Source organism: Clytia hemisphaerica, unplaced genomic scaffold, assembly GCF_902728285.1.
Source record: "Clytia hemisphaerica strain Z4C2 unplaced genomic scaffold, Clytia hemisphaerica genome assembly, whole genome shotgun sequence".
In the NCBI taxonomy this organism is placed as follows: Eukaryota; Metazoa; Cnidaria; class Hydrozoa; order Leptothecata; family Clytiidae; genus Clytia; species Clytia hemisphaerica.
The window spans coordinates 108,777-122,048 of NW_027104216.1; the positions used below are offsets into that span (position 1 = coordinate 108,777).

General features: G+C 35.7%; 1 protein-coding gene across 1 annotated transcript in view; it reads left to right on the forward strand.

Moving 5' to 3' along the window:
- Positions 1-13,272, forward strand: part of LOC136815741 (zinc finger protein GLI3-like) — a 52,000-nt gene that overhangs the window by 16,310 nt on the left and 22,418 nt on the right. The window contains exon 2 of the mRNA XM_067072191.1: positions 11,238-12,339. Coding sequence (XP_066928292.1) covers positions 11,290-12,339 — 1,050 coding nt within the window. The 5' untranslated portion in view covers positions 11,238-11,289. The remainder of the gene's footprint in view (positions 1-11,237; positions 12,340-13,272) is intronic.

The window sequence follows — 13,272 nt, forward strand, 5'->3', positions numbered from 1 at the left end:
AAAATGTTCTTATGATGTTCTTTTAGTATTTTTGTGTAACTCCGTAAGAAATTGGGTATTTTAGACTCTTTTTAACATTAAATTGTTCCTAACTTTTTCTTAACATTTTGGACATTGAAGCCTTGATATTCTTATATAGTTTGTTCGTATAAATCACGTGTAAAGGTACTATATATCCAAAAAGAAAAAGAACATCTTTTCCATATAAGGGCATTATAACAGATTAGACGACGGACTCTCCCCCCGGGTAAATAAGTCTTCTAAAAACAGCTACTCTTTCAATATAAGGCATGATGAGAAAATGCTTTTGATGCGATTACCCGTCTTTTTGTATTGCGGAGGTATTCTATTATGAAAGCTGGTGTAAAGATTTTTTTAAATGAAAAACTGGATTAACATAAACGTATTACGGTGGTTTGTTAGTGCCATGTACAAAACAGATATAATTTGATAACTAGGCCCAAAACCCAATATATTGTGACTTAGCGTGCTAACTCGACTTACTGTTCTAACTCGACTTAGCGTGCAAACTCTACTTAGCGTGCTAACTTGACTTAGCGCCCTTACTCTACTTAGCGTGCTAACTTGACTTACTAGGGAGACGACAAAAGTTTGACCCCTAAAATGGACCACCAAATGGAACCCCTCGAAATTGAGAAATGCGGCTGTTTTTGGCTGTAAAACTCTGATTCAATGATCGATCTGGTGATGGTGACGAAGGCTCTGGTGATTTTGGTGGTGGTATGATTGTTCTGGTGATTAGTTAGTTATGATGGATCTGGTAAATCTGATTATAGTGATGATGGATCTGGTGGTGGCGATGATTTTTCTGGTGGCTATGATGATGACTCTGGTGATTCTGATGGTGGTTCTGAAAATGGAATCAATTTTGTTGATGAATCTGATGTTGGAATCGATACTGACAAATTTGATGGCGAATCATTGGTGCTGGTGAATCTGACGATTGAATTAATGATGCTTATTGATATGAATGTGATGATGGGAGCAATGGTGCTGGAATGTGATTGGAATGATTCACCATCAGATTCATCAACACTGTTGATACCACCAACAGATTCAGCAGTACAATTTATTCCATCATCCATTGGTTTCAGCATTAGAATCGCTAGCACCATTGAATCCAACATTAGATTCATTCAGCACCTTTGCTTTAACTTCAAGATCACCAGTACCATTGATTCTAGCATTAGATTCATCAACACCATTATTTCAAGGGTTCACCATCAGCACCATTAATTCCAGCGTCAAACTCACCAGCACCATTAATTCTATTATCAAATTTACCGGCACCATTAACTCCACCATCAAGAGTTCAAGTTACCGGCACCATAACTCCACCATCAAGAAGCACTAGCTCCTCATCATCATCAAACCACCAGAAGACCCCAATCCATCATGAATCAGGGTTTACAGCCAGAAACAGCCCGTATTTGAATCCATTTTGGGATGTATTTCAGGGGTCATTTGGGGGTCTCCAAACTTTGCCGTCTCCCCGGTAAGTCGAGTTAGTACACTAAGTCGAGTTAGTGCGCTAAGTCGAGTTAGTGCGCTAAGTCGAGTTAGCACGCTAAATCGAGTTAGCACGCTGAGTCGAGTTAGAACAGTAAGTCAAGTTAGCACGCTAAGTCATTATATATTGGGTTTTGGACCCAGTTAGTTAGCAAATTATATCTGTTTTGTACATGGCACTAACAAACCACCGTATGAACGTCATATGGCCTCAATGTGACCTGATACAAATATTGTTTTCCAAAGAGAGAGGAACATTAGTGCTGACGGCAGATTCGTCAGAGTCGTTTAATTGTCGTACATAGGCTTTTACTCTATACTTTAAAAAAAAAACTGGATTAGCATAAACTCAATATGGGTTTCTCTGACCTAAATAATATTTTTGACCCAGAGAGAGAAATTGTGGTATGCGACTAGAGCGCAGAGTCACAGAGTAGATTAACGTCCGTATCAGGAAAAATATGCCGCCGTTTTTTTTATATCCATACAAAAGGGTGTGACGAAAACTTTAAGAACCAAGGTGAAGAATTTCAAGGGGTTCTAAAACAGTTTTTTTTTAAGAGTGTAAAAAAGTATATTCAGGGTATAGTGGTATTGTTAGACGATTTTAGTTCCACTGACTTTAAGGTATGAAAGAATTTTCCAGGGTTTGCAAAAATCGCTTTTAACTTTAAACATTTCGGCATTTTTCGTAAAAGGTTCTCCAGCCCTGTATTGAATTTATGAAGTTTGTTTCTTAAAATAGTTCATTCTAGTGAAAGGTTTTCTTAGTTGTGCATGTTCGATAGGAGTGACTGGAATAATACCTATCGTAATAGCTTAGATTTGAACCACTGGAAAAATAAAAATCTTTGTAAATTTTTAGTTTGAATAGTAATTCATAACGCAGAATACATTTGTAGTTTAGCAATGTCATAAAGTCCGCATCGAAAAGTAGTCAGTTTCAATTCTCACGACGCATCGACGTCGTTTTCGGAAGCATTCGTCAACTGCCTGCATTTTTCCGATAGTGGTTATTTTTATTCGAAGCGTTAAAAATTCGCTTTTTTATTTCGGTCTTCTTTCTCGTGTCGCTAGTTCTCCCAATGTGTTTCACCCCAAGGGCCTGAACGAAAACCTTTAACCCGTCTCAGGCAAAGAGAAATTAAAGTTTTGTTTAAGCCTTCTCCGGTAGGAACGCGCTTAATCATAACAGTTGTTTTAGTGATTTCCTGTGTTTAAACTCATTTTTTGAAATTCAGCATCTAATTTTGTTTGTTCAATCCCCTTTTGTGACAAAAAAACTACGGGGTCGGGGGCGTTCTATGCGGAAAAGGTAACCCTAGTCCTTTTTAAACTCGATGGTTTCTCCCAACTAATATGCTTCATATAATTACCATTCTTTTTCAAAAATTTAATTTTATTATTCATTACCACGAAGTTAAGTTGTTGTTAAAGAGCGTTTGAGGTTTTAACCAATTACTTTAATCAGTACTTTCTATTCAGTTCCGTTCTTTTGTTCTTATTTTTGATTTTTTCGTTCATTGTTTCTCATAACGTTTCTTATAAACAAGAGTGTAACTTTATTGTCTTGATTAGTTTGTCGTAAAAGCGTTATTGCGCCTTTCTGTTTAACGCCCTCTTGTGGCTTTCGGAATTTGAAAATTGACCGGAAAATTGTATGAGTGGGTTGCTTGGCTTGATGGGTACGCGGCCGGATTCGCCAATCAAAAAACATTGCTTCGATTATCAGAAAAGAAAAATACTTATGGAATAGCTATGTTAATTACAATTTAATTGTATGTAATAGAGTGCTCTTTTGTTGTTGTTGAATACCATTAAATTGCAATTGTTATATTATTGGTGAATTTTGACAGTTTTTTTATGTGATGAGATAAAAGTTAATAGAGTTGTACGTGCATTGAGAAACGTTCTATTTTGAATTTGAGAATGTGATCGATTTTACTTTGTGTTTGTAGACCCTTACCTATACCGTCGTTTTGTATATGTTTCTCACTTCTACCTTAAGATTCTTGTCACTTTACAAGCGGGAAAAGAACTTCGGGTGGTTGAGAAATAAGCTTCGGAAAGTTAGGCAGTTTCGTGAGTAGACACAAGATTTTCTCTACCTTTAGAAACAAACCCTTTTCATGGGAATGCTGGTATCCCGGAAAAGATAGCGGAAAGATTCCGGAAAAGTGACAAGAATCTTAGTGTGGAAATGGGAAACTTATACATAACGACGCTGTACCTGTAGGCTTAAATGCTTGTCTGAGTCAACGCTTTTGTATTTGTATCAGATTTTAAAAATATCTCATTTTCACTTTTTAAGAAGAATTTTTTTACTGAACTGTATGAAAGCACGATTACGGATACAAGATCCGTAATCGTGCTCTCTTACACAAATTTGTCGACACCCCTGAGAACGCTACATACTGAATTTTATGTACTTTATTGAAAACGGTTGGACCTTTTATAGAAAGGGACAAGGTTCGGTTGGGTTAGCACACGTTTTTTTTTATCCAAAAATTTTGAAGTCTTCGGATGTTATTAACTTTTTGAGTTTAAGCTTAAAAATGTTCTAATTTTCGCCATTTTGTGAGTTTTTTTGTGTGTCATTTCTTAAGAAATCGATACTTCAGGGCTCGCAAAGACTGACAATGCTCTTAACTTGTTCTTAATTTTCTGGTCATCGAAGCCTTATGTTCTTGTAAAGTCTGTTCTTTTAAAAAACGAGGTAGATTAATATTATTGAAATTGCTGCTGACACTCTTGAATACACCTTTTCGACCGTAGTCGTGCGGTCAGGCGCGTGCCACTTAATTATTCAATGATCCCCCTAAACTCGATCCAATCCTTTTTTTTGACGCATTTTTTTATTGTCTATAGGTGCGAAAAAAGGACTGGAACGGTTTTAGTGGGATAAAGGGAGAAAAAAATGCGCTCGCGGCAATTGGCGGCTACGGTCGAAAAGGCGTATTTGATCATTCCAACAAAAATCAAAAGCAAAAGTAAAAAATGATAATTACATAAAGTAATTAAAAATAATTTCAAAAATACTTTGCTCTGACGTCTTCATCTGATTATCAAATCGTTTCAACACAATTTCTCAAGAAATAAAATGACGGTCTTCTTTTCATTCTTTTTCATGAACAATTATTTGCTTCCTTAATTACTTAGCAACTGGGCCTTAGCAACAAAGTATTTTGCATGAGAGCATGATATTGATCATGAAAAAGTATATCCTAGTTTTTCCTCATTCTTGTTTTGTTCGTGACTACACGTTTTTCTTTTAAAAGAACAAACTATATAAGAACAAGGCTTCGATGGCCAAAATGTTAAGAACAAGTTAAGAACATTTCAAGGCTTTGTGGACTCAGAAACACTCTATTTCTAGCAAAATGGTCAAAAATAAGAACAAATAAGAACATGTTTAAGAACATTTTAGGAAAACATACATTTTAAAAACTCAAAAAGTTAAGTTCAATCAGAATTCTAACTTGCAACCAGTTTTCGTTTTCAATAATTATGATAGCTAAATATAAGGTGTTCTCAATATGGCCAGAACTCCCATTACCAAAAGTCCGATTTTCTTTTTTTAGATAAAACTCACTTTAAGAACCTAGTTTCTTTTCTTTGCAAATTTTAGGAGCGGGTTTTTAATCAGTTCCAAAATTAAAAGAAAAAATTGAAAAAATTGGTTAACATTTTAAACGAGTGCGTGAATTGGGCCCCCTATTTTTAGTGTGAATTCCCCCTATTTTTAGCGTGAATTCCCCAGAGGATAGGGTACGTTGCGTTAGGCTCATTTTTGATTGGATACTGTCGGTAGGGACCTAGGAACGCCGCTACCCACGTACCATTATTTCATAGCACCCATAAAGGCTCAATCGGGTATAAACTCCAACCGTGGTTGACAACTTCTCGGAATGGCCCTCTATCGCGGATAGCCACTTTTTAACCCATCTCGCCAGGAATCCGAATTGGCTTAAATTTCTAGATCGAGTATCCAAAAAATCAGATTACGTTAACTTCAAATGAAATATTGCAACCAGGGTGTGTGAATTTCTTAGAAAGAAATTGAGGTGCTACTTTTTAGCTTTGAATATCCTTAAAAAGGCGAATTTACAGGAAATTTGTTGTTGTCATTTGATGTTTACGTTGCTTGTATATTTAACATTCATTGCCAATAAATTTTGTTTAGAAAGATTTTTGCGATATTTTTGCGGTCATTCATCAAAGAATCGTATTACAAAGTACAAAGTCTTTTAAAGTGAATTTTCAGAGAGTTCAATTCTGTTTTTATTTTTCAAAGTGTATAAATATACCATACTCTTAGCTGGAAGTGGCCTGAAAATTTCGAGGTCAATTTTTTTTATTAGAATAACAGTATTTCTTGTGCTTTTTTAAAGATTGGCTGTTTTAATTTAACTTAAATTAATAAATATTAATAATAATTAATAAAAATTAATTTAAATGTTATAAAGCCCTGTTGGTCAGGCTGTACCAGGCTGTTTAATTATTTAAGAGTTAAATACTCTCGCGAACGAAACTTTCACAAGGTCGAAAAACTCGATATTTATAACGACTATAACATAAACTTTCGTGGTAAGAAATTTCAGAGTGATCCAACAAATTGAAAAAACAGAAAACATAATTCCATACCCATTGTGTTATGTGCCTTGAAAATAACGCATGCAGAACCAAAACATTAGACTAATTTAATTTTGAAAAAATCACGAAAGTTTAAATTATGTTCTTAATCAAGATGGCTGGCAGCCCCGAAAATTATTCAGAATTGATTGAATGAATTGACTCGTGCTTCTGAAGAGGAACCGTTCTAACGAACCTCGCAATCGTTTTTGTATCATCCACTCCTTGTCAGAGTCTTGGAAACTCGTTAATCTTTTTAAAAAATTGACCTTGAAATCACTACCATTTTTGGATCAAGAATTGGCTTTATTTTGAACACATTGGGGTGACTCCAGATATTTTTTGCACTATTTAATCCCGAGTTACCTCCACCCCAAACTCCTTTGGTGTAACTTTTGGTATATGAGTTCTTATAAACAAAAGATGCTTCTAATTTTGCACAAAGCAGGAGCCAAGCTAGCTTTTACCTGTCACTATTTTCAAGGAGGCGCTTTATTACAGATGCTTGAGATTATCAAAAGTGGTTCAAATCTTCACATCTCAAAATATCATAGTCGCAATGGAGCTATTAAGGAGCGAAAACATTGAAATTTTTTCTAGATTAGCAGAGAAAAGTAGTGATCTGGTCTGGGTCATTTTTGGAATTTTAGGAATTATTATGACTGTTCTTGATTTTTTAGATTTTCTGGAGATTTTTAGAAATTTTGTTCATTATTTTTGATGAGGAATGTTTAGGAGAAGTGTTTGTGATTTTTTCTCGAATGATTGCAACTGTACCCCATCGGGCTAAACTATCCAACTGGTACTCAAGTGCCATTTCCATTTCTGGTATCTTGCCCAGTCTGTAATTTTTGGGAAAACTTTCTAAATAACTTCAAACCCAGAGATTTTTTCTTCAGCAAAGTGTTTGGATTATGTGCTATGGATGCGGTATGGATGATTCACAAAAAGAACTTTATTTGATGAATTGAAAAATGCATTCTCAAATATCAGACATTCTTGAGACCTCGAGTTATTATACCTTTTTCGTATAATTGTCGACTTTAGTTTAGGATGTTTGGATTAAGAAGTCTTTGTATATTTATTGTTGACAAATTTCGTCATTATATATTTTAACGGTTTCTGCCTAGCCTTATCCATTAACAAGTTGTAACAGTCCCAATATCTTTCCCGATATCGATTGCGCAATACCCAAACACGGGAAATTCAACATGAAAGCGAGGCTTGGTTTAGTAGATTTCAAAACAAAGCTTAGCGCACAGTGAAATTAGATGTAAAATTGAGATTATTACTGCCACAACAAAAGTTTTATTCTACGTTTATACACCATATTGATGGTTGGTGGTGTGTTTGTGAATGACCCGGCAATGACGTTTCTATTTTGAAAGATTTACATCTTCTCTTTACCAAATGCACTTTCAAATTTCTAAAATATGAGAAGTAAAACTCTGATTCATGGGAACTTTCAAGAAAAAAATTGCAATATGATTCTACGATTGTTCATTTCTGTCGCTTGTTTGTAATGAAATACTTTTGGTCGATTGTTTATTGTGTTTTTACGTGTTGAACTGCCGATTCATTCTTGACCTAAAACAGGACCTGAACTTGCCTGAAATTGAATCAACCTAATGTTTTGATTTTGTTTGCGTTATTTTCAAGGCACATATCACAATGAGACTGGAGTTCTGTTTGTCTGTGCTTCTGTTTTTTTAATCATTTTTTAACGAGTTGTGCTGCTAACTCATTCTTGTCCTAAAACAGAGACTTGAACTAGCCTAAAAGTGTGTTTGTACAATACGATAATGTAAGGTTGAGGAATCACGGAGTTATGAAAACTTGAAATTAAAGTACGCCTTACGTCTATTTGACTGGTTAAAATATACCACCAAAAAATTTCGTCACTTTCGTCACCTGCCAAAAATTTTATATTTAGGTAATTTCCCTGCTCTTCTTTTCGAAGATACCCGAGAAATTAGATTTGTTTACATGGAAACTGTTTATTATCATTGCTTGAGTTTCTCAGAAAGGTCAACACACATTGCAGAGGCTGTAATTGTAAAGGCGTAATAATGAACATCAAGATAGTCATTAACGAAAAAGTAATTATGAGATTTTTATGAGTGCGTTTTTTATGTTTTCACAATAAAATGTAACAATAGCTTTAATAGTAATTTTTCAATTTGACAATCAATTTTGATGGCATGATGATAAGAGAGAAGAGGGAAGGAGTATTTTCTGTTTGTTTCTGTGATGCAGTAGTGAAAAATGCGATATTCATTTTTTGGCGTTTTAACCTTGAGAGAGAATATATCTAATCGGAGTTTTTTATTTTTCTAAAAAAGCGATGCATTGTGGGATTCTTTCGGGGGTATTACAATTGATTTCCCTCGATGAATTCCTAAGAGATTTCTATCAAAATACCCCGAAACAATCCCACAATGCTTTGCTTTTTTAGAAAAATCAAAAACTCCGAGAAGATCTATTTGTGATTACTGTAAGTACACTATGTACCCAGCATCAACTTTTGCAATCTATTGACATCTTTTCCATGATGGTCGGGAATGTTAAATGTTGATTAATTTGTTTATTTCAGCTATTGACAGAGATGAGGTTGTATTTTTCTGAAAACGGGGTTCAAATTTATGAAGGAAGATACTGAAGTTACTCTTTCCATCACAGTCGAAGGCGACCGAAGGTGCTTTTTTGATAACTATACTGTATCTACCCGAAGGTATTCAAAGGCGCTAATCTTTCTCCCTGGATTGCTTCACTTACCACTGATCACTCTCTTTAATACCGTACACCTTTTTGACCGTAGTCACGTGGTCAGGCGCGTGCCACTTTATTATTTGATTTACCACCCTAAACTCGATCCAATCCTTTTTTAACTCTTTTTTTCAATTGTCTTTAGGTGCTAATAAAAGATTGGGACGGTTTTAAGGAAATTTTTCCAAATAAAGACAACACTTTCCTTAATAAGTGTAAAAAATGAGCATTCGGCTACGGTGCTCAAAGCCGTGTTCATTCCCTGACCGGGTCATATCGAATACTCCAAAATGGTACTTGATGCCTCCCTGATTATTGTTTAGCAATACACCTTTTCGACCGAAATTTTAAGAACAAGTTTAGAACATGCTTTGTGGACTCAAAAACACCCTTTTTTTTAGGAAAATGATCAAAGATACTCACAAAATGGTCAAAATAAGAGCCTACTTAGAACATTTTTAGGCTTAAAACTCAAAAAGTTAAAAATATCCAAAGGCTTCAAAATTTTTGGATTGTCTTATGAAAAAACGTGTATTTACCTGAAATCCGCCCGCCAAATTAAGTTCTTGCAAAAATTTCTTCCTTAAGGTAACACAGTTTGTCATGAGTTTTGTTTGATACTGGACAACTGCACTTACTTTGGACGATTTTAAGTTGTTGAGAAGGAAAGATATTTACCTATTTTTTGAATCCCCATGCTACTTTTTAGAATAATCTTAGTTTAGATAATTTCCCGAAGGCCATCGTTTATACAGTGCATCATAGGCTTGGTAAATATTGCATTCTTACAAACAAAAACACAATTTTGAATAAGTTTTGTATACTATTTATCATGTGTGCTTACAGTACTGCTGACGATGATATTTGATCCACATTGCCTGATATACAAAATTTATCTTGGAGAAATGTTTAGTGTATTGTATACGCTTTGTTGTTATTGTAACTTTTTTTTTCTCATTGCGTAATCAGACCCCTAGAAGAGGAATCTGTCAAAGAATCTTTATAAAGAGAGCAAAAAAATGGAATGCGCTCTACTGTCAAAGTTTATTACAAGTAGGAATTGTTTTACAATATTGATGGCTTCTTCTTGACAGTGTGAAAGTGTCGCCTTGAACAGTTGTCTATATTATGTATTTTGATGTTTTTCAAATGTGGATGTTTTTGTCGTCTGTTTTGAAGGAAGTTTATTTGTGGAGCGTCTTTGTTTTTAGTCTACACAATAGACAACTCCAGGCTTTTAGGCCTTAAGAGTAGGAGTTTTACGCTCGAAACGAAGGAAGTTTATTTGTGGAGCGTCTTTGTTTTTCTTTGCCCTCCAGTTTTCAAATTTTGAAAATAGATTCCTGTTTATTTCTATGTTCATTTTCATTGCATTACGACTATGTATTCTTGCATGGAATACTCTATTTTTTAAACGATTCAATAAATCTTCATGAAATCTTTAATGTCTTTTAGTACAAAAGATCCATGTTGATTTCATTATGCGTTTGTGCTAAAAAGTGAAAAGAAAGAAAAAGGACAGACGATTAATAATTAATTCGAACGACTCTCTAAATTTAGAACTCGTTTTCAAAAACATGTATTGCTGCCATTCAATTGCTTTCTGCTCTGCAGACGTCATACTCACATTTGCCTTAACCTCGACAATCTGAACTTGATCACGTCTTCATTAGCATTTTAGCAATAAACTGCAAAGGATGTCGGAAGCTGCAAAAGGATAAATGAAGTTCCATTCTATTTGCCAATTTTTAGATACTGTAATTATTATTTTCATCCAATTGAAATCGATTCATTAGTACACGTTTCTTTCATAATGATAATCCAAAATCTTTGAAGCCTACGAATGCTCTTAACTTTTTGAGTTTTAAGCTTAAATATATTCTAAACATGTTCTTATTTTTGCCATTATTTGAGTATTTATGCTTTAGAGTCCGCAAAGCCTTAAAATGTTCTTAACTTGTTCTTAGCATTTTGACCATCGAAGCCTTATGTTCTTATATAGTTTGTTCTTATAAAGAGAATGTGTATGTCCTTATTGAGACTCCAGCACTGTTCATTATTTCTCTCAGTTTGATGAACCACAACAAGTGATTTTGTGACTTCAGCACGGCATACTGCACCCTGGCTTGCTAGATTGATTGAGCTAGCATCTCTGAACCTCAAAACCACTTGTGTTTCATCAAACTGAGAAAAGTAGTGCTCAAAAGAGAAATTCGCTCCAAAATTCTTTATTGACTTTTTTGGAGCCAAGGTTTACCTTTGTTTTATATATAATCTTCAACCTGACAATTTGTTTTGTTATTTTTCAGACAATTATTACTAAAGAGATAGTGAAAAGACCTGAACTTTGATCACACACAAATGGTGTACCATACAAACACCCCTATGAATGGCACGTATCCCGCCTTTCGTCCTGACCCCGGTAGCATGGTTGAAGGAAAAATCGCCGAACAGAACAATATAAATAAATATGGTGACATGCGACGTAATGGAGCTGGGGACAATTTGAAATCGCGACTCATTGAACACATGAAGCAAGAGCCGGTTGATCAAGGCTACGAACAAATATCACAACAGAATAATTACAATTGGGGAAACCGTCAAAATTCAGTTCACAAAGCTGCTTGTGACAGCACAAGTAACGTATCCCCACCAAGACGTAACACGAATAACGAATTTGCCGTTCCACTACATCCCTCAGAATATAGACAACTCAATAAAATCAACACACCTGATAAATCGTTATCCTACATCACGCCTTTTACGCCAGCCGAATATTTATCAAGCCGTGCTGGTTCTTATTCGGACCGTCCGACATCAACAGCGACCTCTTTAAAGTCCGGATATATGGATATGCCGGGTAGTAGGAATAGCGGAAGCCTATCTCGCCATTCAGCACGTGGTAAAAAGCGTATGCTCTCCGTGTCACCAATATTTGACTGTTTAAACGATATAATCAGAACTTCGCCGAATTCTTTGGTTGCATTTGTTAATAACAATGACCTGAGAAGTGGCTTTATTTCTCGCAGTTCCACGGGGCGGAATTCTTCAGCCGCCTCGCACGCGTCACATAGCTCCTACGGGCATTTAAGTCCTGCACCTGCAAGCCAACCAATTGCAATGTCTAGACAGCGTAACCATTTCGCCTCGAATGAAACATACACGCCCTCGCTTCAATCACAACAATTTATTCAGCACCCAAGGCGGTTACCCATGCCGCCCCCAACTCAAATTCGAGAACAAGTATCCTCTTCAACGGGAGATATTCCACCGCCCAATTTTCCGCCACCAGGAGTAACGAACCGCCCATCACCACAGAGAACAATACAAAATAAACCTCGGGAAGAGGAGCTCTCTCCAAAACAGCATTCACCAGGAAAACCAGATTCAAACGAATTCTCACCTTCTGAGGTATGTGTCCTTTCTTTCTTTATAGGCCGTTTCACAGTCGAAATGGAGCATGGGTAATAAGGACTGATTGCGCCTCCATAACGGCTTTCTGTTGGCTAGACGCAATAATCTTCAAATTTTTTTTCAAAACTTTGGACCAATAGTAAGTCGTCATTAGCGCGCAATGGTCCTGATTACCCATTACGCTTTGCGACTGTGAAATGACCTATATGTATATACAGTTGACGTTCTTTAATTTGACTATTCGATATGCCCCATCACCATTTGATGAAGATTCAATTTCCCTTTAAAATCGATTCATAAAGTGTCAACTGTTATTTAGTTTGACAATTCTGTTTCTGTTTCTGGTGCGAAAAAGATCTGTCTTTGTTAGTAGGATTGGGTGTGGCTCGCACCCATGTCTTGGTCTCGCTAAATGTAACTCGAACAAATGCATGGAAAGGTCTATTTGAGGAGTCTGGGCCCTAAAGGTTACTCATGTAAATAGGAGTGCAAAGATGTGCTGCTGAACATTGTTATTTTGTATAAACTATCGAATTAAGTACATACAAAGCGATATTTTACAGAAGAAAAGAATAGAAAGAGTTCGAAAGCACAGTTTTTGGAACCTTCAATGCAGTAGTTAAGGAAAAGAAACTCGTGTCCTTTATCCAGGGACGCGAGAAATGGGAAACACATTGGGTCGTGATTTTAAAGCTTTATTGTTCTTTATTGTTCATAATATGCTTACTTTATAACTTATTAGAGCATTTTCTTCTGATGCTTGGGTTTTTCTTAGTTTACTATTTAGAGTTTTGACCGAAATCTAACCACATGCACATGTTCTTATAAAAAAGCGTCGATTTTTGAAAATGTGACACAATTTCTTCCCCCTGGTAATGACGTGCTTTGGAGTTCATTATAATTACGGCAATTAAAAAAATCTTCATTTTG